At 48.2% G+C, this 22,725-nt stretch overlaps 1 protein-coding gene across 1 annotated transcript in view; it reads right to left on the bottom strand.

Moving 5' to 3' along the window:
• LOC127569516 (receptor-type tyrosine-protein phosphatase-like N) overlaps positions 1-22,725 on the bottom strand; it is a 232,221-nt gene that overhangs the window by 166,204 nt on the left and 43,292 nt on the right. Inside the window, exons 2-5 of the mRNA XM_052014237.1 lie at positions 18,003-18,053; positions 6,633-6,746; positions 2,573-2,684; positions 1,456-1,627 (exon numbers count right to left, since the gene is read on the bottom strand). Coding sequence (XP_051870197.1) covers positions 1,456-1,627; positions 2,573-2,684; positions 6,633-6,746; positions 18,003-18,053 — 449 coding nt within the window. The remainder of the gene's footprint in view (positions 1-1,455; positions 1,628-2,572; positions 2,685-6,632; positions 6,747-18,002; positions 18,054-22,725) is intronic.

Below are 22,725 nucleotides of genomic sequence, written 5' to 3'. Positions count from 1 at the left end.
GCTCCGTCATTTGATCGTGGCTGATTTATTTTTCCCTCTCTACCCCATTCTCCTGCCTTCTCCCTGTAACCTTTGACATCCTGAATAATCAAGAACCCATCAACCTCCGCTTTAAATATACCCAATGACTTGGCCTCCACAGCCGTCTGTGGCAATGAATTCCACAGATTCACCGCCCTCTGGCTAAAGAAATTCCTCCACATCTCTGTTCTAAAGGGACATCCTTTTAGTCTGAGGCTGTGCCCTCGGATCCTAGACTTTCTACCTTGTTGTGACCTTGCACCTTATTGTCTACCTTCAATGCACTTCCCTGTAGCTGTGACACTTTACTCTGTACTGTTATTGTTTTTACCTGTACTACCTCAATGCACTCTGTACTAACTCAATGTAACTGCACCGTGTAATGAATTGATCTGTACAATTGGTATGCAAGACAAGTTTTTCACTGTACCTCAGTACATTGACAATAATAAACCAATACCAATACTCTCCCACCACTGGAAACACACACTACAGGCAGAAATGGTTCTTCAGAATTTAATTTGGAATTTTCAATTGAGGAAATCATTCCTTCTCCCAGCTGATTGTTTCTTTAACTAATATTGCCACCCCCCAATCCTCCTGTGCAACAGCCTTGAGGGGCTGAATGGCCACATTTTCCTTACCACATGGGAGGTGGTAATTCAGCCCATCGAGTCTATGCTGGCTATCAGAGAAATTCCAATCCCCAGACTATTTCCCTGCGATCGATTCTCTCTCAGGTGCCCATCAGTCTGGGACGTGGTCAGAAACCAAAGCAGCCAGGGGAAACCCAAATGGTCCACACGGGTAGCACCGGAGGTCGGGATCGAACCTGCGCCCCCTAGTTCTTGATTCCTCAACCCTGGGAAAAAGACTGTGTATGTTCACCCTATCTATGCCCCTCATGGTTTTATACCCCTCTATAAGATCATCTCTCAATTTCCAAAGCTCCAAGAAATAAAGTCCTCACTTGCCCAACCTCTCCCAATAACAGTCCCTCAAGTCCTGGCAATATCCTCATAAATCTCCTCTGCACTCTTTCCAGCTTAATGGCATATTTTCTATAGCAGGGTGGCCAAAACCGAACACAATATTCCAAATGCGGCCTCACCAATGTCTTGTACAACTGTAACATAGCATCCTAACTTCTAAACTCAATGCCCTGACCGATGAAGGCCAGCATGCCTAAAGCCTTCTTCACCACCCTGTCTACCTCCGACACCACTTTCAGAGAACTATGTACTTGTACTTCGAGGTCCCTCTATTCTGCAACACATCCCGAGGCCCTGCCATTCACTTTGGAAGTCCTACCCTGGATTTGCCTATCCAAAATGTAACATGCTCAGCTGAATTAAACTCCATTTGCCATTCCTTGGTCCACTTACCCAGCTGATTAACCTCATGAGGAGGCTACAGGGTGACCCCGGTACATACCTTCCCGATGGGATAGGGCCCCACGAGATCCCTGTTAACGCCATGACCCAAAGACAGCTCGGGTTTGCTGCCGTACAGAATGAACTTCAGGTAGCGAATAATCTCTGTGGCCGGCCACTGCTCCAGAGGAACGCTCGCTGGGCGCTGGCCTTTGCCTGTGGGCAACGGGAATCTGAAAAGGGAAACTGTCGTTAGCTTGGGAATTCCAATCGGAGGAACGTGTGGAGCTAAGTGCCAGGGCAGCGTCTGCCTCCAGGGTGTGCTGCAGGCTGGTCTCGGATCTGCACCGGAAAATTTAACCTCAGCACGGTAATCGCTGCTTCCAATAATAATTTAATAAAAAGACTAATTGCTTATCGGGGGGTACACTTTTATACTTGCCCATTATTTCTGGTACTGTGTCAGCTGGAGTTAGATTCAGAATACAGCTGTCCCATCACACACTCCCAGGGTCAGACACAGAGTGAAGCTCCCTCTACACCATCCCATCACACACTCTCAGTGTCAGACACAGAGTGAAGCTCCCTCCGCACCGTCCCATCACACATTCTCAGTGTCAGACCCAGAGTGAAGCTCCCTCTACACTTCCCCCTCTCACCTTAAACCTGTGCTCTCCCCTACCCTGGGGAAAAGTCTGTGACCAGCCACCTTATCTATGCCCCTCATGATTTTATAAACCTTATACCCTTCGCTCCGGGGAAAAACGTCCTACCTATCCAGCCTCTCCTTACAACTCAAGGTCCTGGTAACATCCTGCCGAATCTTCTCTGCACCTGGTACAAGTGGGATAACTCGGCAATGATACCTTGGCTATGAGGCCCCACGGGACTTTGGGGAAAGTGCTTTCATTGCAAGGTGCACACTCTGACAGCACTGGCCAGGGGAATGCACTAGCATTCCGGCTCGGATTGCAAGCTCCACCGAGGTGACTTTTGGCTTTGTGCAAATCTGAGGGAGTGTTTTTATGCCCATTCTACACCAGGGATGAATCATGCTGTGAGTATTCGGGTCTGGCTATGGTCTGCCCGTGCAAAGCTGTCCTGCAGTGGGTGTTGACGTGTGTTCTCCTGCCCCTGACCCTACCCCTTCCCCCAGTTACCAAGCAATCTGCTGTTACCTCTCATCTCCCATCACAGTGGACAGTTGCTGCTGCTGGGGGTGGAGTTTTGGGACCTTTTCCATCTCCATGGCGATCACATACTGGGTGATGTCATCTTGCCATGACAACCCTAAAGAAAAAATAGCAGGAGGAATGAGAGATTCCAGATAAAAAAAAAATCCACAAAGGTTTGAGTACTGGCAAGAAGGCAGAAAAATATTAACAGCACAAGCGCAGTAAAAGTCTTTGATAGAAGCAATACAATAAATCCAGACTCTTTTTGTTGTCCTAATGTGCTCTTTCTTGTATAATTTTGTATAATCTATGTTTAATTGATGCTTTTCTTGTTAACGTTGTGTAGAAAATGCTGTGTGCCCGTGATGCTGCTGCAAGTAAGTTTTTCATTGCACCCGTGCACAACATGGACTTGTGCATGCAACAATAAACTCGACTTTAACCTTAATCTGAAATTCAGGGGAATCTTTTTACCCAGAGAGCAGTGAGAGTGAAACTCACTCCCGCTGCGAATGGTCAGGGGAATAAGGGAATGGGCTTAAAGGGAAACAGGATGGGAGAATCTGATGGAGAGAGGGGTGAGGAGGCTCCTTTGAAGCTAAAACGCTAGCACTGCGCAATAAAAGCAAAAATAAAAAGTAAGGTAACATGCCTCAATGACTACCGACCAGTGGCTCTGACATCCACCATCATGAAGTGCTTTGAGAGGTTGGTCATGGCACTCATCAACTCCAGCCTCCCAGACAACCTAGACCCATTGCAATTCGCCTATCGGCGAAACAGGTCTACAGCGGATGCCATCTCCCTGGCCCTACACTCAGCTCTGGAGCATCTGGACAGTAAAGACACATACGTTAAACTATTGTTTATTGACTACAGCTCTGCCTTTACAATAATTCCAAGCAAGCTTGTCACCAAACTCCAAGACCTAGGACTCAACACCTCCCTCTGTAACTGGATCCTTGACTTTCTAACAAACAGACCGCAATCAGTGAGGATAGGCAGCAATACCTCCGGCACGATTATTCTCAACACTGGTGCCCCACAAGGCTGCGTCCTCAGCCCTCTACTCTACTCCCTATACACTCATGACTGTGTGGCCAGATTCTGCTCTAACTCTATCTACAAGTTTGCAGATGATACCACCGTTGGAGGCCGTACCTCAAACAGTGATGAGTCGGAGTACAGGAAGGAGATAGAGAGCTTAGTGTAATGGTGTCAGGACAACAACCTTTCCCTCAATGTCAACAAAACAAAAGAGCTGGTCATTGACTTCAGGAAAGGGGGCAGTGTACATGTACCCATCTACATCAATGGTGCTGAGGTCGAGAGGGTTGAGAGCTTCAAGTTCCTGGGAGTGAACATCACCAACAGCCTGTCCTGGTCAAATCACGTAGATGCCACGGCCAAGAAAGCTCACCAGTGCCTCTACTTCCTCAGGAGGCTAAAGAAATTTGGTTTGTCCCCTTTGATTCTCACCAACTTTTACCGATGCACCATAGAAAGCATCCTATCTGGATGTGTCACGGCTTGGTATGGCAACTGCTCTGCCCAGGACCACAAGAAGCCGCAGAGAGTTGTGGACACAGCCCAGCGCATCATGGACACCAGCCTCCCCTCCTTGGACTGTCTTTACCTCTCGTTGTCTTGGTGAAGCAGCCAGCATAATCAAAGACCCCACCCACCCAGGACATTCTCTCTTCTCTCCTCTTCCATCAGGTAGAAGATACAGGTGCCTGAGGGCACGTACCACCAGACTTAAGGACAACTTCTACCCCAATGTGATAAGACTCGAACAGTTCCCTTATACAATAAGATGGACTCTGACCTCACGTCACTTGTTGTGACCTTGCACCTTATTGCACTGCACTTTCTCTGTAGCTGTGACACTTTACTCTGTACTGTTATTGTTTTTACCTGTACTACATCAATGCACTCTGTACTAACACAATGTAACTGCACTGTGTAATGAATTGACCCATACGATTGGTTTGTAAGACAAGTTTTTCACTGTACCTTGGTACAAGTGACAATAATAAACCAATACCAATGAACGGAATGGTAGGGAAATCCGATGTAACCATCTATTACCGTAGGTATCAGTAACTGGGTTTATTATTGTCACATGTTCTGAGATAGAGTGAAAAGCTTGTGTTTTCATGCCTTCGAGACAGACCATGAAATACGTAAGTAATCGAGGTAGTGAAAAGGAAAACAGAATGAAGAATATCGTGTTGCAGTTACAGAGAAAGTGCAGTGCAGTGTGACAAATAAGGTGCAAGGGCCATGACGAGGTAGACTGGGAGACCAAGAGTCCATCTTTTAGTGTATGAGAGGTCTGATAACTGTGGGATAGAAGCTGTCCTTCTGCCCGATGGGAGGGGGGAGAAGACAGTATGCCCAGGGTGGGAGGGGCCCTTGATTATGTTGGCTGTTTTCCCAAGGCAGTGAGAAGTGTCGACAGAGTCCACGGAGGGCAGGCTGGTTTGCATGATGCACCGGGCTGTGTCCACAACTCCCTGCAGTTTCTTGCGGTCTTGGGCGAGAGCAGTTGCCGTACCGAGCCGTGATGCATCTGGATAGGTCCAGGATGCCAAGGACTGAGATCTCCAACAACAGAAGTAGAAAATACTGGAAACATTCAGCAGTATCTGCGGAGGAAGAAGTGGAGTTGAGTCTTTGACCCGAAACATTAACTCTGTTTCTCTCTCCACAGATTGTGTGCAGTTCTGGTCGCCTCATCAGAGGAAGGATGTGGAGTCTTTGGAGAGAGTACAGAAGAGGTTCACCAGGATGCTGCCTGGATTAGAGAGTATTAGCTATAAGGAGAGGTTGGACAGACTTGGGTTGATTTCTCTGGAGCGCTGGAGTGTGAAGAGAGACCTGACAGAAATTTAGCAGATTATACAAGGCACAGATAGGGTAGACAGCCAGAATCTTTTTCCCCAGTGTGGAAATATCAAATACTAGAGGCCATAGCTTTAAGGTGAGAGCGGGAAAGTTTAAAGATGTGCGGGGCAAGTGTTTTTTTTTACACACAGAGAGTGGTGGGTACCTAAGGTGGGCTGCCAGGGGAGGTGGTGGAAGCAGACACAACAACAGGTACGGTAGTGTAGCGGTTAGCGTAACGCTGTTACAGCACCAGTGACCCGGGTTCAATTCCCGTGCTGTCTGTAAGGAGTTTGTACGTTCTCCCCGTGTCTGCGTGGGTTTCCTCCAGGTGCTCCGGTTTCCTCCCACATTGCAAAGACGTACGGGTTAGGAAGTTCTGGGCATGCTACGTTGGCGCCGGAAGCGTGGCGACACTTGCGGGTGCCCCCAGAACACTCTACGCAAAAGATGTATTTCACTGTGTGTTTCGATGTACATGTGACTAATGAGGTATCTTATCTCTGCAGAGATGGAGTGAACGGTGACAGGGCAGTTCAAACAGGGAGTCCCGTCACTGCTCCGTAGCCATCGGCGGAATGGGTGAGCAGGAAGAGACAGTGTGATGGAGTTTCAGACAAAGGACTGGATGGGAGGGAACTGGATTCCCTTGGATTCTGTACAATGGGAGTGAACCCACTGGAATTCTGCCCAATAGGAGTGAATGGCAGTGACAAGGTCCCCTGGGACTCTCTACAATGGGAGTCAATGGGAAGGGATTCATTCTCCTGGTATTCTGTACAATGGGAATGAACCCACTGGGATTCTATACAATGGGCGCAATGGGAATGGACAGGACCACCTGGAACCCCGTACAATGGGAGTGAATGGGAAGGGGCTAGATGTCCTGGAATTCTGTACAACGGGATTGAATGGGAATGGACAGGATCCCCTGGAGTTCTGTGCAATGGAAGTGAATGGGAAGGGGTTGGATCTCCTGGGATTCCATACAACGGGAGTGACTGTGAAGGGACTGGGTCCACTGACATTCCATACAATGGGAGTGACTGGGAAGGGGCTGAATTTCCTGGGATTTTGTACAAGGGAAGTGAGTGGGAAGGGGCTGCGTCCCCAGGAGTGCATGGTGTGACTGGGTGCGAGGAGAGCCGAGGTCCCTCCATCCACTGCCCCCTACCTTGTAGCAACAGCTGCCTCAACACCTCCCGAAGTCGCCCCAGGACAGCAGGGGACACGTCATACTCGGTCCTGACTGGCAGCAAGGCATCCTGGCAATGCCCGAAGAGTCCATCTAGACAAAGAAGGAATCTCTCTTTAGTTTTTAAACTGGGTCAATCATCTCAACCTCCACCACATCTAAAACAAAACCAAAATTCATGCCCGGAGCAGGAAATTGTTGGCCAAGCTGGCAGACACAGAGAAAGAAAGGCTTGCATTTATATAGTACCATTCCCAAGTGCAGGATTCCTAAAGTGCACAGTTGACATTTCGGGTCGAGACCCTTCATCAGGACTGGCAAGGAAGAGGGCAGAAGCTTCTGTCCTGTTCTGGCTTCTGCCCTCTTCCTTTCCCGTCCTGATGAAGGGTCTCGACCCAAAACATTGACTGTTTATTTCCCCTCTATAGATGCTGCCTGACCCGCTGAGTTCCTCCAACATTTTGTGTGTGTTGCATTTCTGTGAACTTTTTAGTTCCGATGGTGTTCTTTCTTGTAAAAATTGTGTAAAATTTATGTTTATGTTTTTCTTGTGATGCTGCTTATCTGATGCTATGTGCCTGTGATGCTGCTGCAAGTAAGTTTTTCACTGCACCTGTGCACACATGGACTTGTGCATCTGACAATAAACTCGACTTTGACTTTCATTGCCTTTCTGGGCAATGTGCGCCAGATCAGGGGAGACACACGATGTCTTCTGGCAGGTCTACGATGACATTCTGTGCTCTGGCTACTGCCCTCCTATCAACGGACATACCATGTCCAACTTACTCCATCCAGTCCCTTCCTTCGCCCCAGCATCCTGGGGTCAGCCACACATCTATCCCTTGGATGAAGAACCATTATCAGCACACCCATCAGTCAGGTGGCTTATCAGAACAATGAGGCCACAGGAAAATCTGGTGTGGTCTTTATGTTTAAAATTCAGTAACAACACAGCACACAGTGGGTAGAGGCACTGCCTCACAGCTCCAGAGACCCAGGTTCGATCCTGAGCTCTGGCGGTGTCTGTGTGGAGTTTGCACGTTCCTCCTCTGACTGCGTGGGTTTCCCTGGGTGCTCCTCTTTCCTCCCACATCCTGAAGACAGGTAGTTTAATTGGCCGCTGTATATTGCCCCCAGCGTGTAGGCGAGGGGTAGAACCAAGGGGGAGAATAAATAATGGGATTTTCAATGGATGGTTGGTGTCGGCATGGACTCAATGGGCCAAAAGGCCTGTTTGCATGTGGTATGACAGCAATGAGGGGAAAAAACTTGGGTTGTTTTCTCTGGAGTGTCAGGGGTCGAGAAAGGAGAGCTGATAGAAGCTTATAAAATTATGAGAGGCATAGATAGTGTAGACAGCCACTGTCTGTTCCCCAGGGTATAAATGTCAGGTACTGGATCATTGGGAAGGTTTATTGGTATTGGTTTATTATTATCACTTGTACCGAGGTACAGTGAAAAACTTGTCTTGCATACCGATCGTACAGGTCAATTCATTACACAGTGCAGTTACATTGAGTCAGTACAAAGTGCATTGAGGTAGTACAGGTAAAAACAATAACAGTACAGAGTAAAGTGTCACAGCTACAGAGAAAGTGCAGTGCAGGTAGACAATAAGGTGCAAAGTCACAACAAGGAAGATTGTGAGGTCAGAGTCTATCTCATCGTATAAGGGAACCGTTCAAGTCTTATCACAGTGGGGTAGAAGCTGTCCTTGAGCCTGGTGGTACGTGCCCTCAGGCTCCTGTATCTTCTGCCTGATGGTAGAGGAGAGAAGAGAGAATGTCCCGGGTGGGTGGGGTCTTTGATTATGCTGGCTGCTTCACCAAGGCAATGAGAGGTAAAGACAGAATCCAAGGAGGGGAGGCTGGGAGATTTAAAGGAGATGTGTGGGGCAAGTTGTTTTGTTTTAAACACAGAGAGTGGTGGGTGCCTGGAATGGGCTGCCAGGGGTAGTGGTGGAGGCAGATACGATAGTGGCTGTTACACACATGAATATGCAGGGAATGGAGGGATATAGATCATGTGCATTCAGAAGAGATTTAGTTTAATTTCAGCATCGTGTTTGGCGTATATGGGCCAGAATACGTAACAAGGCAGATTTCCTTCCCTAGATACCTGTGAACTAGATGCATTTATAGAGTAAGACAGCAGGGAAACAGGCCCTTTGGCCCAACTCATCCATGTTGCCCACCAAGCTAGCCCCATTTGCCCTATATTTCTTGATTCCCCAACCCTGGGAAAAAGGCTATCCATGCCCCTCATGATTTTACCTCGATAATATCACCCTTCATTTTCCTGAAAAAAGTCCCAACCTGACCAACCACTTCCTATAACTCAGTCCCTCGAGTCCTGGCAACATTGCCTGTAAATCTCCTCTGCGCTCTTTCCAGCTTAATAGTGTCTTTCCTGTAGCAGGGTGACCAAAACTAAACACAATTCTCCAAAATTGGCCTCGCCGATGTCTTGTACAGGAGGTGTGGAGGTTGAAGGCAGCACAGAGCTCTCTCTCTTTACTGTAAGTTCCACAGGACAGAGCAACACAGACAAAACCCTGAGCAAGCAGCCACTGGTCAGGAACTACAGGGCTTGGATGATAAATGGGAGCTCCGGCTGGCTTCCAAACCCCTCTGGTCCCCGAGAGGAGCAGAGAAGATGGGAAGCCCGTTAATCATTTCCAGACAGCAGGTCACCAGAGCTCACTTTCCCTGTATCAGAACTGGCTGTGCCTGCTGTAAGTCAGCTACGTGATATTGGCTCAGTTATAAATGACTTGGATGAAAATGTACACGGGTGGGTTAGTAAATTTGCAGATGATACGAAAATTAGTGGTGTTGTAGAAGATTGGAAAAGGATACAGCGGGTTACAGATCAGCTGCAGATATGGGCGGAGAAATGGCAGATGGAGTCTAACCCGGCTAAATGTGGTGTTGCACCTTGGGAGATCAAATGTAAAGGGACAGCACACTGTTAATGGCAAGAAACAGTGTTGATGAGCAGAGGGATCTTTGGGTCCAAGTTCACAGCTCCCTGAAAGTGGAGCCTGAGGGCACGTACCACCAGGCTAAGGACAGCTTCTACCCCACTGTGATAAGACTATTGAACGGTTCCCTTATATGATGAGATGGACTCTGACCTCACGATCTACCTTGTTGTTACCTTGCACCTTATTGCACTGCACTTTCTCTGTAGCTGTGACACTTTACTCTGTACTGTTATTGTTTTTACCTGTACTACATCAATGCACTCTGTACTAACCCATGTAACTGCACTGTGTAATGAATTGACCTGTACGATCGGTATGCAAGACAAGTTTTTCACTGTACCTCGGTACAAGTGACAATAACAAACAAATACCAAATGGCTACACAGGTTGATAGGGTTGTAAAGAAGGCATATGGTATGCTTGCCTTCATTAGTCAAGGCAATGAGCTCAAGAGTCAGGAAGTTATGCTGCAGCTTTATAAAACTTTGGTTAGGCCGCATCTGGAGTGCTGCATTCAGTTCAGGTCGCCCCATTATAGGAAGGATGTCGAGGCTTTGGAGAGGCTGCAGAGGAGGTTTATCAAGATGCTGCCTGGATTGGAGGGCATTTGCTATGAGGAGAGGTTGGACAAACTTGGGTTGTTCTCTCTGGAGCGGCAGAGGCCAAGGGGAGACCTGATAGAGGTTTATAAGATTATGAGAGACATAGAGAGAGTAGACAGCCCGTATCTTTTCCCCAGGGGGGAAATGTCTAATACCAGAGGGCATGCATTTAAGGTGAGAGGGGGAAAGTTGAAAGGAGATGTGCGGGGTAAGTTTCTTTTTACACAGAGAGCAGTGGGTGCCTGGAATGCACTGCCTGGGGTGGTGGTGGAGGCAGATATGATAGGGGCATTCTAGAGAGGCACATGTATGTGAGGGAAATGGTAGGATATGGACATTGTGTAGGCAGAAGGGATTAGTTTAGTTGAGCATTTTATTACTAATGTAATTGGTTCAGCACAACATTGTGGACCGAAGGGGCTGTTCCTGTGCTGTACTGTTCTATGTTCTATTATGCTCTCCCCATTAGCATGGCTTCAGAATAAAAGGACATCCCTTTAGAACTGAGATGAGGAGATATTTCTTTAGCCAGAGGGTGGTGAGTCTGTGGAATTCGTTGCCACAGACGGCTGTGGAGACCAAGTCACTGGGCGTATTTAAAGCGGAGGTTGATAGATTCTTAATTCGTAAGGGTGTCAAAGGTTACGGGGAGAAGGCAGGAGAATGGGGTTGAGAGGGAAAAATAAATCAGCCATGATCGAATGGTGCAGCAGACTCGATGGCCCAAATGGCCTAATTCTGCTCCTATGTCTTATGGTCAGTGAAGACTACTTATTCCCATAGCAACCCTGTTCTCACCCTATTCCAGATATTCCCCTTGTCCTATCCACACCCCCTTCTCTGCAACTTAAAACCAACTAGTCCTCTCACTTTCCCAGTTCTTAAACAGTAACCCCATTTCTCTCTCCACAGATGCTGCCTGACCAGCTGAGTGTTTCCAGCATTTTCTGTTTTCTTCTCCCTCAGGTTTCCAGCATCTGCAGATGTTTGTTGTTTATTGTGCACCGCAGACGGGGCATTATAGGACTGCGCAGGGGATAGAGAAAGCATCAGAACATGATACAGCACAAGATGCCCAGCAGCCCATTCTGCCTCTGCTGACTCTGAAAAAGCCCCTTAATTAGCCTCGCTGCCCGCTCTTTCCACAAAGCCCTGTGGATTCCACCGTCCTCCCACACCCACCCTCCCCCACGCCCCACCCCGAAGAATTTATCCCTTCCATTTTCAAAAGCTTGTGTTGGGTTGGCACTCTTCACCCTTTCAGGCAGTGCCATTCAAGTGCAGTCCCCGCGCATCTCCCCCTCCAGTTCTTGTGGTGATCATCTCGATATCACTGCTCACCGAGCCTCCTGCCAGTGGGGACTGGTCAGACAGCAAAGGAAGGATGAACAATGATAAATGGCAGGACCCTGAGAAGCACTGGTGTACAGGGAGATCTTTGGGTGCAAGTGCATAGCTCCCTGAAAGTGGCCACACAAGTAGATGGGACTCTAAAGGAGCATACGGCATACTTGCCTTCATTGGTCGGGGTGTTTGGTATAAAAGTCAGGACATCACATTGCAGCTGTATAAAACTTTGGTCAGGCCGCACTTGGAGCACTGTGTGCAGCTCTGGTCACCCCATTACAGGAAAGATGTGGAGGCTTTGGAGATGCTGCAGGAGAGGTTCACCAGGATGCTGCCTGGATTGGAGAGTATTATCTATAAGCAGAGGTTGGATAAAATTGTTTTCTTGAGAGTGTCGGTGGCTAGGAGCAACCTGAGGTTTATAAAATTATGAGAGGCACAGATAGGGTAGATAGCCAGAGTCTTATTCCCAGGGTAAAGATGTTAAATACTAGAAGACATAGGCTCAAGGTGAGAGGGGGAAAGTTTAAAGATTGGTGGGGCAAGTTTTTCCACACAGAAAGCGGTGGGTGCCTGGAACATGCTTCCAGGGGTGGTGCTGGAAACAGATACGATATCGATGTCTAAGAGGCACTTATACAGGCACGTGAACAGGCAGGGGATGAAAGAAATAGTCTTTGGGGTTTTTTTTGCACAAAAGATCTTGATTTTGCAGCCTTTTCCCCCCACTGTATGGTATATGTATAGTTTATATTCTGTGTGTTGTCTGTACCTATGAGCCTATGATGCTGCCGCAAGCAACTTTTTCATTGTACCTGTACCTCACCGTACTTGTGCACATGACAATAAATTCAAGATGCAGGGAGTGGGATTAGTTTAAATTGGCATCATGCCCGGCACAGATATTGTGGGCTGAAGGGCCTGTAGGACTGTTCTACGTTGTAATTCGCTCACTGTTAATATTTGTAATAAATGTTTTTTTTTTACAAAACTCCTTCAATGAATAAAAAGACAAGTAATTTGACTCAGACAATTGATGCAGAAAAGGAGAGAGAGTTCGCATTCAGTGACGATTGACTCTCTCAGTTCACGCTCAAGACAGGCACACTGACGACACATTTGCCGACTAGTTTCTTGGCCGTTGCCGTGGAGACAGAGCCCACATTTAACCCTAGCCTCCATTTCTAATGCAGCTCTGGCCGCGAGGCTAAATTAAATCCACTCTCCATCCCATGCAAAGGGCCTGTCTGCACATGCTCCCCCCCCCCTCCACACCCCCTGGGACCTGGTTTAACATAAAGCACTGGCTGCTTTCTCTCCCACTCCTCCCCATTTTATCTCAAGCCTCTCCCTCGCTGGCCACTGCAGGGGTGAGTCAGCCCCAGTGACGCAGCCGAGATCCACATCACCAGCTCCAACTGAAGCCACCTGCACTGAAAATAGGAACCTGACGTCGCAGAAGGCCCGCCCCTCTCTTGTATCATCAGACGCACATTTGGGGAACCAATAAGGCTGAGAGCCTCCACGGGATGCCTCCAATCACGTCACACTTGTGGGGAGCAACTCCCGCGTTAACCAATGAGGCTCCAGCACAAGGTAATGTTAATCACCCTCTCCTACCCCGTCTGCTGACTACTGCCAGTGATTCATCCCTCCAACACTTCGCGTAGGCAGGACTCGGGAGGCCGGTCAACCTATTGAGCCCATTCTGACTCTTTCAAAGAGAGTCACAGAGTCAGACAGCACAGAAACAGGCCCTTCGGCCCATTATGTACATGTAGACCATCAGGTACCCCATCCATTCTAATTCCATTAACCAGCACTTAGTCTGTAGCTTTCTATGCCTCGGTGATTCAAGTCCTCTTCGATAGATTCATAGAGTCACGGGAACAGGCCCTTCAGCCCAACTCGTCCATGCCGACCAAGATGCCTAACTAACCATGCATTTGGCCCACAGCCCTCAAATCCTTTCCTGTCCAAATGTTTTTTTCAGACACTGATTGTACCCGCCTCTACCACTTCCTCTGGCAGCTCGTTCCATACACCCACCACCCTGTTCATGACAAAGTTGCCCCTCAGGTCCCCTTTAAATCTTTCCCCTCTCACCTTAAACCTGTGGCCTCTAGTTTTAGACTCCCCTACCCTGGGGAAAAAGACTGACAATCTACCCTATCTATGCCCCTCATAATTTAATAAACCTCTACAATGTCACCCCCTCAGCCTCCTATGCTCCAGGGTAAACAGTCTATCCAGCCTCCCTTTATAATTCAAGCCCAGTCCAGCTAACGTTCCTGTGGATCTTTTCTGCACCATCTCCCGCTGAATCACAGCCTTCCTACAGCAGATTCCTACTGGGTATTCAAAGATATTTGTTGAATGTTAAATGCCTCTACTATAGGGAAAAGTCTCTGCGAGCTACTCGATCTATGCCCCCGATTTTGTTCTGAATCGACTCTTGTTCTTTTTCCTCAATCCTGTTAATTCCTTCCCTTGCAGTATTTATCCGACACCCCTTCAGAAAGCTCCTGTTGAATCGGCCTCCACTGCCCTTTCAGGAAGATGACCCGGATGACAGCAGTTCCAAGAAAGCTCACCAGCACCTCTACTTCCTCAGGAGGCTGAAGAAATTCAGCATGTCCCCTTTGACCCTCACCAATTTTTATCGATGCGCCATAGAAAGCATCCTATCTGGATGTATCACGGCTTGGTATAACAACAGCTCTGCCCGCGACCAAAAGAAACTACAGAGAGTTGTGGATACAGCCCAGTGCATCACAGAAACCAGCCTCCCCTCCATGGACTCTGTCTATACCTCTCGCTGCCTTGGTGAAGCAGCCGGCATAATCAAAGACCCCACCCACCCAGGTCATTCTCTCTTCTCTCCTCTTCCATCAGGTAGAAGATACAAAGACCTGAAAGCACGTACCACCAGGCTCAAGGACAGCTTCTATCTACTGTTATAAAACTATTGAACGATTTCCTAATACAATAAAATGGACTCTTGACCTCATAATCTACCTCGTTATGACCTTGCACCTTATTGTCTGCCTGCACTGCACTTTCTCTGTAACTGTGACACTTTATTCTGCATTCTGTATTGTTTTCCCTTGTACTACCTCAATGCACTGTTGTGATGAATTGATCTGTACGAACAGTATGCAAGACAAGTTTTCCACTGCAGCTCAGTACATGTGACAATAATAAACCAATTTACGTGCCAACCTCTGCCCTTCTCTCTCTGCGGCCTCCTGACCTTCTTGCTGCTGGAACAGTCCCATCTCCAAAAGGGATCGATGGGAAAACCAAAAATGGTACACCCGCCAGTCATTATAGACAGTCATGGAATCACAGAGTTATACAGCACAGAAACAGGCCCTTCGGCCCTACTAGTCCATGCCAACCAAGGTGCCCACCTGATCTAGTCCCACTTGCCTGCATTTGGCCCATATTCCTCTTTTCTACCCATGTACCTGTCCAAATGTCTTTTAAATGTAACTGTGCCTGCCCCTACCACTTCCTCTGGCAGCTTGTTCCATATCCCCACCACCCTCTATGTAAAAAAGTTGTCTCAGGTCCCCTACAGTAGGAATTGTAGGAGAGGACAGCTGGTATTACAAGGTGTGAAGCTGGGATAGTTAATTGCATGCATTGGGAATGAATGGGCAGAAGTTTGGTCTATTTGGGGCCCAATGAGTGTGAATGGGCAGGGGTTTGATCTATTGACCCAAACAGTCCTTTCAGGTGAGACAGAGATTCACCTGCACCTCCCTTAATATCATCTACTGCGTTCAGTGCTCCAAGTGTGGCCTCCCCTACATTGGCGAGACCAAATGCTGACTAGGTGACCATTTCGCAGAACACCTGCGCTCCGTCCGTAACCGCGACCTGCATCTCCCCGTTGCCCGTCACTTCAACTCCCCCTCCCACTCCATCACTGACATGTCAGTCCTCGGCCTCCTCCACTGCTGGGAGAAGTCCAAGTGCAAACGGGAGGAACAGCACCTCATTTTCTGTCTTGGAACCTTGCAGCCTAACGGCATGAATATTGAATTCTCACCTTAAGTAATCCCCACCCCTCCTTCCCCACAAACCCACCCTCCCCCATGCTTCTCTTCTTCCCCTTCCTAGCCTCTGTCTCTTTTTTCTACCCCCCTTTTTTTCTCTCTCTCCTTCCCTTTGACCCATCCCCCGGTGGATCTGCTCTCCCCTCCTCCCTCGCACCTGCCCATCACTATCTCTTACCTGCATCTACCTATCACCACCCCGTGCCCACCCCGCCTCCCCTCTTCTGTCCATCTATCACTGCTCTGCTTTTCCCTCCTATACATTGGGCTTCCCCTTTTCCTATCTTCAGTCCTGAAGAAGGGTCCTGACCCGAAACGTTGACCGCCTGCTTTTCTCCACGGATGCTGCCTGGCCTGCTGAGTTCCTCCAGCATCATCGTGTTTCTCATCTAGATTCCAGCATCTGCAGTCCTTTGTTTCTCTTTGATCTATTGATATTCCTTATATTGGGAGTGGATGGGAAGGGTGACGTTTGGAATTTGAACGTCAGGAGTGAACGGGGTTTGGCTACTGGGATTCGATACATTGGGAGAGAATAGGAACATAGAACAAGGGCAGCACGGTAGTGTAGCAGTTAGCGTGACACTATTACAGCACCAGCGACCGGGGTTCAATTCCGGCCACTGTCTATAAGGAGTTTGTACGTTCTCCCCGTGACTGCGTGGGTTTCCTCCGGGTGCTCCGGTTTCCTCCCACATTCCAAAGATGTACGGGTTAGTAGGTTAACATGGGTGTAATTGGGCAGTGCGGGCTCGTTGGGCAGGAAGGGCCTGTTACCGTGATGTATAAAGAAAGTTTTAAACAGTACAGCACAGGAACGGGCCCTTCAGCCCATAATGTTGTGCCGAACGAATTAAGCTAATGACGTTTAATCCCTTCTACCGGCACGTGGTCCATATCCCTCTGTTTCCTGCATATTCACATGCCTATCTAAGAGCCTCTTAAACACCTCTATCGTATCTGCCTCCACCACCACCCCGGCAGAGCATTCCAGGTACCCACCACTCTGTGTTGGACAGCACATGTTAGACAAGGGGGCCTTTGAAATTCTGGTTATTGGGATTGGATGGGAGGGGATTCAGTATGTTGGGATTCTGTATATTGGGAGTAAATGGGAAGGGGCATTTGGAATTTTGTTCATCAGCAGTGAATGGGAGGGAACCTGGTCCAGTTGTTCCAATGTGCCTCCTTCCTCATTAATCCTGTGTCTCCGTCCTGTACACTTCATCTACCTGCCGTGTTACATTCAGGGGTCTGTGGAGATGCCCTTGTTCCCCCTCACACCTCAGCAACCCACCACCGTGTGATGTGTTCTTTACATTCTTTTGAACCTGCTGTCCAGGAGAAGAGCTCTTTAAAAGGCTATTATGCCGAGTTAATTGAAATAAAATGGAATCAGTGGGAACTGGGCGTACAGAGCCTTGAAAAGCTGTGACTGGGCAGAGGCCACTGGACCAGTGAGAGTCAGTCACTGAGAACATCTCCCACATACAGTAAACTGCATCACGTCAAGCCTTTGACAGCTGACACAGAGGTCACAGAACCGAGATGAACAAAGTGTGCCCACATTCCGAAACAACGGGATCCCGGGATTCAACAACCCTTCCTCCCCCATTCAATGGGCCACAATCTTAAACAGGGACCTGATCAATAAATGCTGGAGACTCAGTTGTCAAGCGTTTCAAACCCACTGTTCTCAGAGGTTGAGCACAGACTGGATATTCTCCTGCTCGCTCTCTGATCCTCAGCCGCTCGAGGTCTTACTCTGGGTTTGGTGCTGGTCTGATCCAGCGACCATCGGACAGGGAGGAGGGAAAATGTGAGTACACAGCCCCTTCTGATTGGTGCCGAGTCGTGAGCTCTTAATGTGTTGGATCATTGGCAGGCTTTTCATCCTGGACCCAAACCGTGCTGTTCCTGGGAATGTGCGATGAGTCAGTGGAGAGGGATCTTTACTGTGTTTAATCCATGCTCTCCCTGAACTGGGAGTTTGTAATGGGACAGTGCAGAGGGAGCTTCACTCTACATCTAATCTATGTTCTGGGAGTGTGTGATGGGACGGTGTAGAGGGAGCTTCACTCTGTGTCTGACCCTGGGAGTATGTTATGGGACAGTGTGGAGGGAGCTTCACTCTGTGTCTGACCCTGGGAGTGTGTGACGGGACGGTGTAGAGGGAGCTTCACTCTGTGGCTGACCCCGGGGGTGTGTGATGGGGCAGCATAGAGGGGTTTATTTTGGGAATTTGGGGAAGTCTAATTGTCCCATTTCTGGGAGAAACATAAAATGCGTTGTTAAGACAATAACTAAGGAGAATTTTAATTGCATTGGTAGCTGGATGAAGACTCACCAATCACACAGCGCTCCTGAGCTGAGCAGAGCCTCTCGTCAAACAGACATCCTTCAACAGAGAGAGAAAAATATCAATTGGTAAATTGGTTTATTATTGTCACGTACCGAGGTACAGAGAAAAACTTGTCTTGCATTGTACAGATCAATTCATTACAACAGTGCATTGAGGCAGTACAAGGTAAAACAATAACAGAATGCAAAATACAGTGTTACAGTTACAGAGAAAGTGCAGTGAAGGCAGACAATAAGGTGCAAGGTCATAACGAAGTGGATTGTGAGGTCAAGAATCTACCTTATCATACTAGGGAACCATTCAGTAGTCTTATAACAGTGGGATAGAAGCTGTTCTTGAGCCTGGTGGTACGTGCTTTCAGGCTTTTGTACCTTCTACCCATTGGGAGGGGGGAGAAGAGAGAATGTCCGAGGTGAGTGGGGTCTTTGATTATGTTGGCTTCTTTACTGAGGCAGCGAGAAGTATAGACAGAGTCCATGGAGGGGAGGCTGGTGCAGGAAAGTGGTGCTGAGGGAAAGGATCAGCCCACGATCTCACAGAATGGTGTAGGAAGCACAAAGGGTCGAATGGCCTCCTGATGCCTACTTAACTGGACAGCGTCCTACATCAGGGAATGATCAGCAGTTTGGAGCTGGCAGTAGGAGATGGAGATAAAGTTTTCTCCCCCCGCCTCCCCATCAACCCACCCCCACTCCCTCCACCTGACTCACCCTCCCTTGGGGGGCGGGCTCCTGTGTTGACACATCCACAGCAGGCCTTCTCCAGGCTGCTCCAGACTCAAGGCCATGGGTTCAGGCCTTGCTCCGGACACATGAACATGCAACCCTGGGCCGTACCGAGGGAGGGCAGCACTGTCAGTGGTGCTGCCTCTTAGAGAACGTGCGAAACGGGTCTCTCTTGGGGAGAGACACAGAAGATCCAACAGCAGTGAATGTACCTCTGGTTTTCTTAGTGGGAGATAGTGCAGGGTTTGTATGGGAGTGCGTTAGCAGCAAGGATTCTGGACTGCTGATACAGAGAAACGGGTTCAAATCCCACCACGTGAAATGTGGGAATTTAGTCAGACACGGAAATAGGCCCCTTGGCCCATTGTGTCCTTGAACGTGAAACACCCATCTACAATAACCCCATTTTATTCTCCACAGGTTCCCATCAACTCCCCCCAGATTCCAGCGGCAAGTTAACCCACTGACCAGCGCGACTTTGGGATGTGGGAGAAAACCGGAGCACCCGGAGGGAACCCACACGGTCACGGGAAGAACATGCAAACTCCACACAGACAGCGCCAGAGATCAGGATCGAACCCGAGTCTCTGGAGCGGTGAGGCAGCGGCTGTACTGGCTGCACCGCTGTAACATCATGAACTGAAAGTCAGGATAAAAAGCTCGACTGAGTCACGGTGACCATGAAACTATCAGAGTGACGTAGAAACCCCATGTACAAAAAGCTGGAAAAACTCAGCAGGTCAGGCAGCATCTGTGAAGGGAAGTGGACAGTCGCCGTTTTGGGCCGAGACCCTTCATTTGTAGGAAACCATCCGGTTCATGTACATCCTGTGAGTAGAGAGATCTGCAGCCCTTACCCTCAGCTCCAGACCCACCAATTGGTCGACTTTCGTTTGCCACCGCAAGTTCAAGTTCATTCTCACGAGGATAGGTTGAGTGAGCTAGGGCTTTTCTGTCTGGGGAGGAGGAGGAGGATGATGAGGTGACTTAATAGAGGTGAACACACTGATAAGAGGCATAGATTGAGTGGACAATCAGAGACTTTTTCCCAGGGCGACAATGGCTAACACGAAGGGATATAATTTTAAGGTGACTGGAAGAAGGTATAAGGGGGATGTCAGGGGTAAGTTTTTTTTTACACAGAGAGTGGTGGGTGCGTGGAACGCACTGCCGGCAGAGGTGGTGGGGGCAGATACATTCGGGATGTTTAAGAGACTCTCAGATAGACACATGAATGATAGAGAAATGGAGGGCTACGTGGGAGGGAAGGGTTAGATAGATCTTAGAGCAGGATAAAATGTCGGCACAACATTGTGGGCTGAGGGCCTTTACTGTGCTGTAATGTTCTATATTATCACAGGCAAACATACCCAGGGTATAACTATGAAAACTAGCTTTTTGCAGCATCAGCTCAGTATGTTATAAACACGGCAAATTTCAGTTAACATAAACTTAAATTAACATAAATTATAAATATAACACCACATTTAGGGGTAATTAGGGATGAACAACTCATGCTAACATTGACACTGAGAACCACAGATGAAATTAAAATCGATCCCTCAATCAATATCACAATAATCGTGAGTTGATTGGTTATTGCTGTTTTGTGGGGTCTTGCCGCGTACAAGTTGTTTACCACGTCTCCCACATTGCAACATTGCCCATTACTTGTGGCAAGTGTTTCACCGTCTGTGGGGTACAGGGAATCCGTCAGGTTAGATGGGATTGAGAGCCCAGTTCAGAATCAGAATCAGGTTTATTATCACAGACATGATGTGAAATGTGTTGTGCTGCGGCTGCAGTACAATGCAAAGACAAAGATCTATAAATTAGAAAAACAAATAGTGCATAAAAAAAATAACGAGGTAGTGTTCATGGATCGTTCAATAATCCAATGACGGAGGGGAAGAAGCTGTTCCTAGATCATTGAGTGGGGGTCTTCAGGCTCCTGTACCTCCTCCTCGATGGTCAGGCAGGGAGAGCTGCCTCCTGGTGACTGTGGAATGACACTGGGAAATGTAGTTCACGGAAACAGACCCTTCTGCCCACCGAGTCTGTGCCAACCATCAACCAGCCATTCACACTAATGCTTTGCTAATCCAATCATTCTCCCCACATTCCCATCAAGTCCCCCCCAGATTCTACCTCTCACACACTAGGGGGAGTTTACAGCGGCAAATTATCCCACCGACCCATAGGTCTTTGGGCTGTGGGAGGAAACCTGAACACCCCGGGGAAACCCACTGATCTCAGGGAGAAAGTGCAAACCCCAAGGTCAGGATTGAACCGGGGTCACTGGAGCTGTGAGGCAGCATCTCTACCCACTGCGCCACCCCAGAGTCTGCATAAACTCAATGGATTAGAAATTACACAAAGGTAACAAGCTACATAGAAAAGAATGACTCTAAAATGTAAACAGAAATGCGTCAAGTACAGGCTGGAACCTAATCGAGGGGTTCGGAGGTTTATATATAGAGTCACGGAGCAATACAGCACGGAAACAGGCCCTTCGGCCAACTCATCCACACCAACCAAGATATGTCTATCCAAACTAGTCTGATTTGCCTGTGTTTGGCCCATATCCCTCTAAACCTTTCCTATCCATGTACCTGTCCGAGTACCTTTTAAATGTTGTTATTGGACCTGCCTCAACCACTTTCTCTGGCAGCACATTCCATATACCCACCACTCTGTGTGTGAGGGAATGTGAACAGATACTTATATTTTATATTTTCCTTGAATCTTGCTCATATTTCCTAAAAACGTGACCATTTGGCAGAGTGAGTTTGTGCAGGATCTCACAGCGATTCGACCAGCCCCATTCCCCCTCTATTTCCTTGCAACCTATTCTCTCTGACACCTTATAATCTGCAGAAATATATGGGAGAGATGGAAGAGGGAGTCGTTCCTCCCTCCACCTAGATAGTTTGCCCAGCACTAAACAAACCAACCAAGCTACGAAAAGACTCTGTTTCTCTAAGACGCCCGAGGTTAAGGAGGTTCAGCATGTCATTGAACACTCCAACACACTTCTACAGATGAGACAGAGGAGACTGCAGAGGCTGGAATCTGGAGCAACAATCTGTGGGCGGAACTCAGCGGGTCGAGCAGCATCTGTGGGAGGAAAGGAACTGGTTGATGTTTTGGGTCGAAACCCCTGCATCAGGACTTGAAACCCAAAATTTCGACAATCCCTTTCCTCCCACAGGTGTCACCCGCCGAGTTCCTCCAGCAGATTCTCTATTGTTCCAAACTTCTACAGATGTACTCTTGAAAGTATCCTGATTGGTTGTATCACGGTCTGGTACGGCAATTCGAATGCGCAGGAACGCAAGAAGCTGCAGAGAGCAGTGGACTCTGCCCAATAAATCACAGGCATATCCCTCCCCACCATCAGGAGTATCTACAGGAGATGCTGCCTCAAGAAGGCAACATCCATCATCAAAGATCCCCACCATCCAGGCCATGCCATCTTCTCGCAGCTACCATCGGGCAGGAGGTACAGAAGCCTGAAGTCCCACATCACCAGGTTCAAGAACAGCTACTTCCCTTCAACCATTCGGTTCTTGAACCAACCTAATCACTACCTCAGTATAGCAATAGCGTGACCACTTTTCACTACAATGGAGCAACACACAAAATGCTGGAGGAACTCAGCGGGTCAGGCAGCATCTATGGAGGGAAATGGACAGTCGACGTTTTGGTTCAAGACCCTTCATTAGGACTTCTTTTTGCTCTAATTGTGTTCTTGCACAAGTTATGTTTAGTTTATGGTCATCTTGTGAACATTATGTGCCTGTGATGCTGCTGCAAGTAAGTTTTTCATTGCACCTGTGCATATGACAATAAACTCGACTTTGACCCTTTCCTGCCTCCTCATTTCGAGAAAGGAAGGGAAATAAGTAAGCCAGCAGAAATATTGGATTTTCTATCAAATATGCACAGCATTTGAGACACTGTGTGCACTGCAGGCCTCAAGG

This window comes from Pristis pectinata, chromosome 1 (assembly GCF_009764475.1).
Source record: "Pristis pectinata isolate sPriPec2 chromosome 1, sPriPec2.1.pri, whole genome shotgun sequence".
Lineage (NCBI taxonomy): Eukaryota > Metazoa > Chordata > Chondrichthyes > Rhinopristiformes > Pristidae > Pristis > Pristis pectinata.
This window is presented reverse-complemented; position numbering and strand designations above follow the sequence as displayed.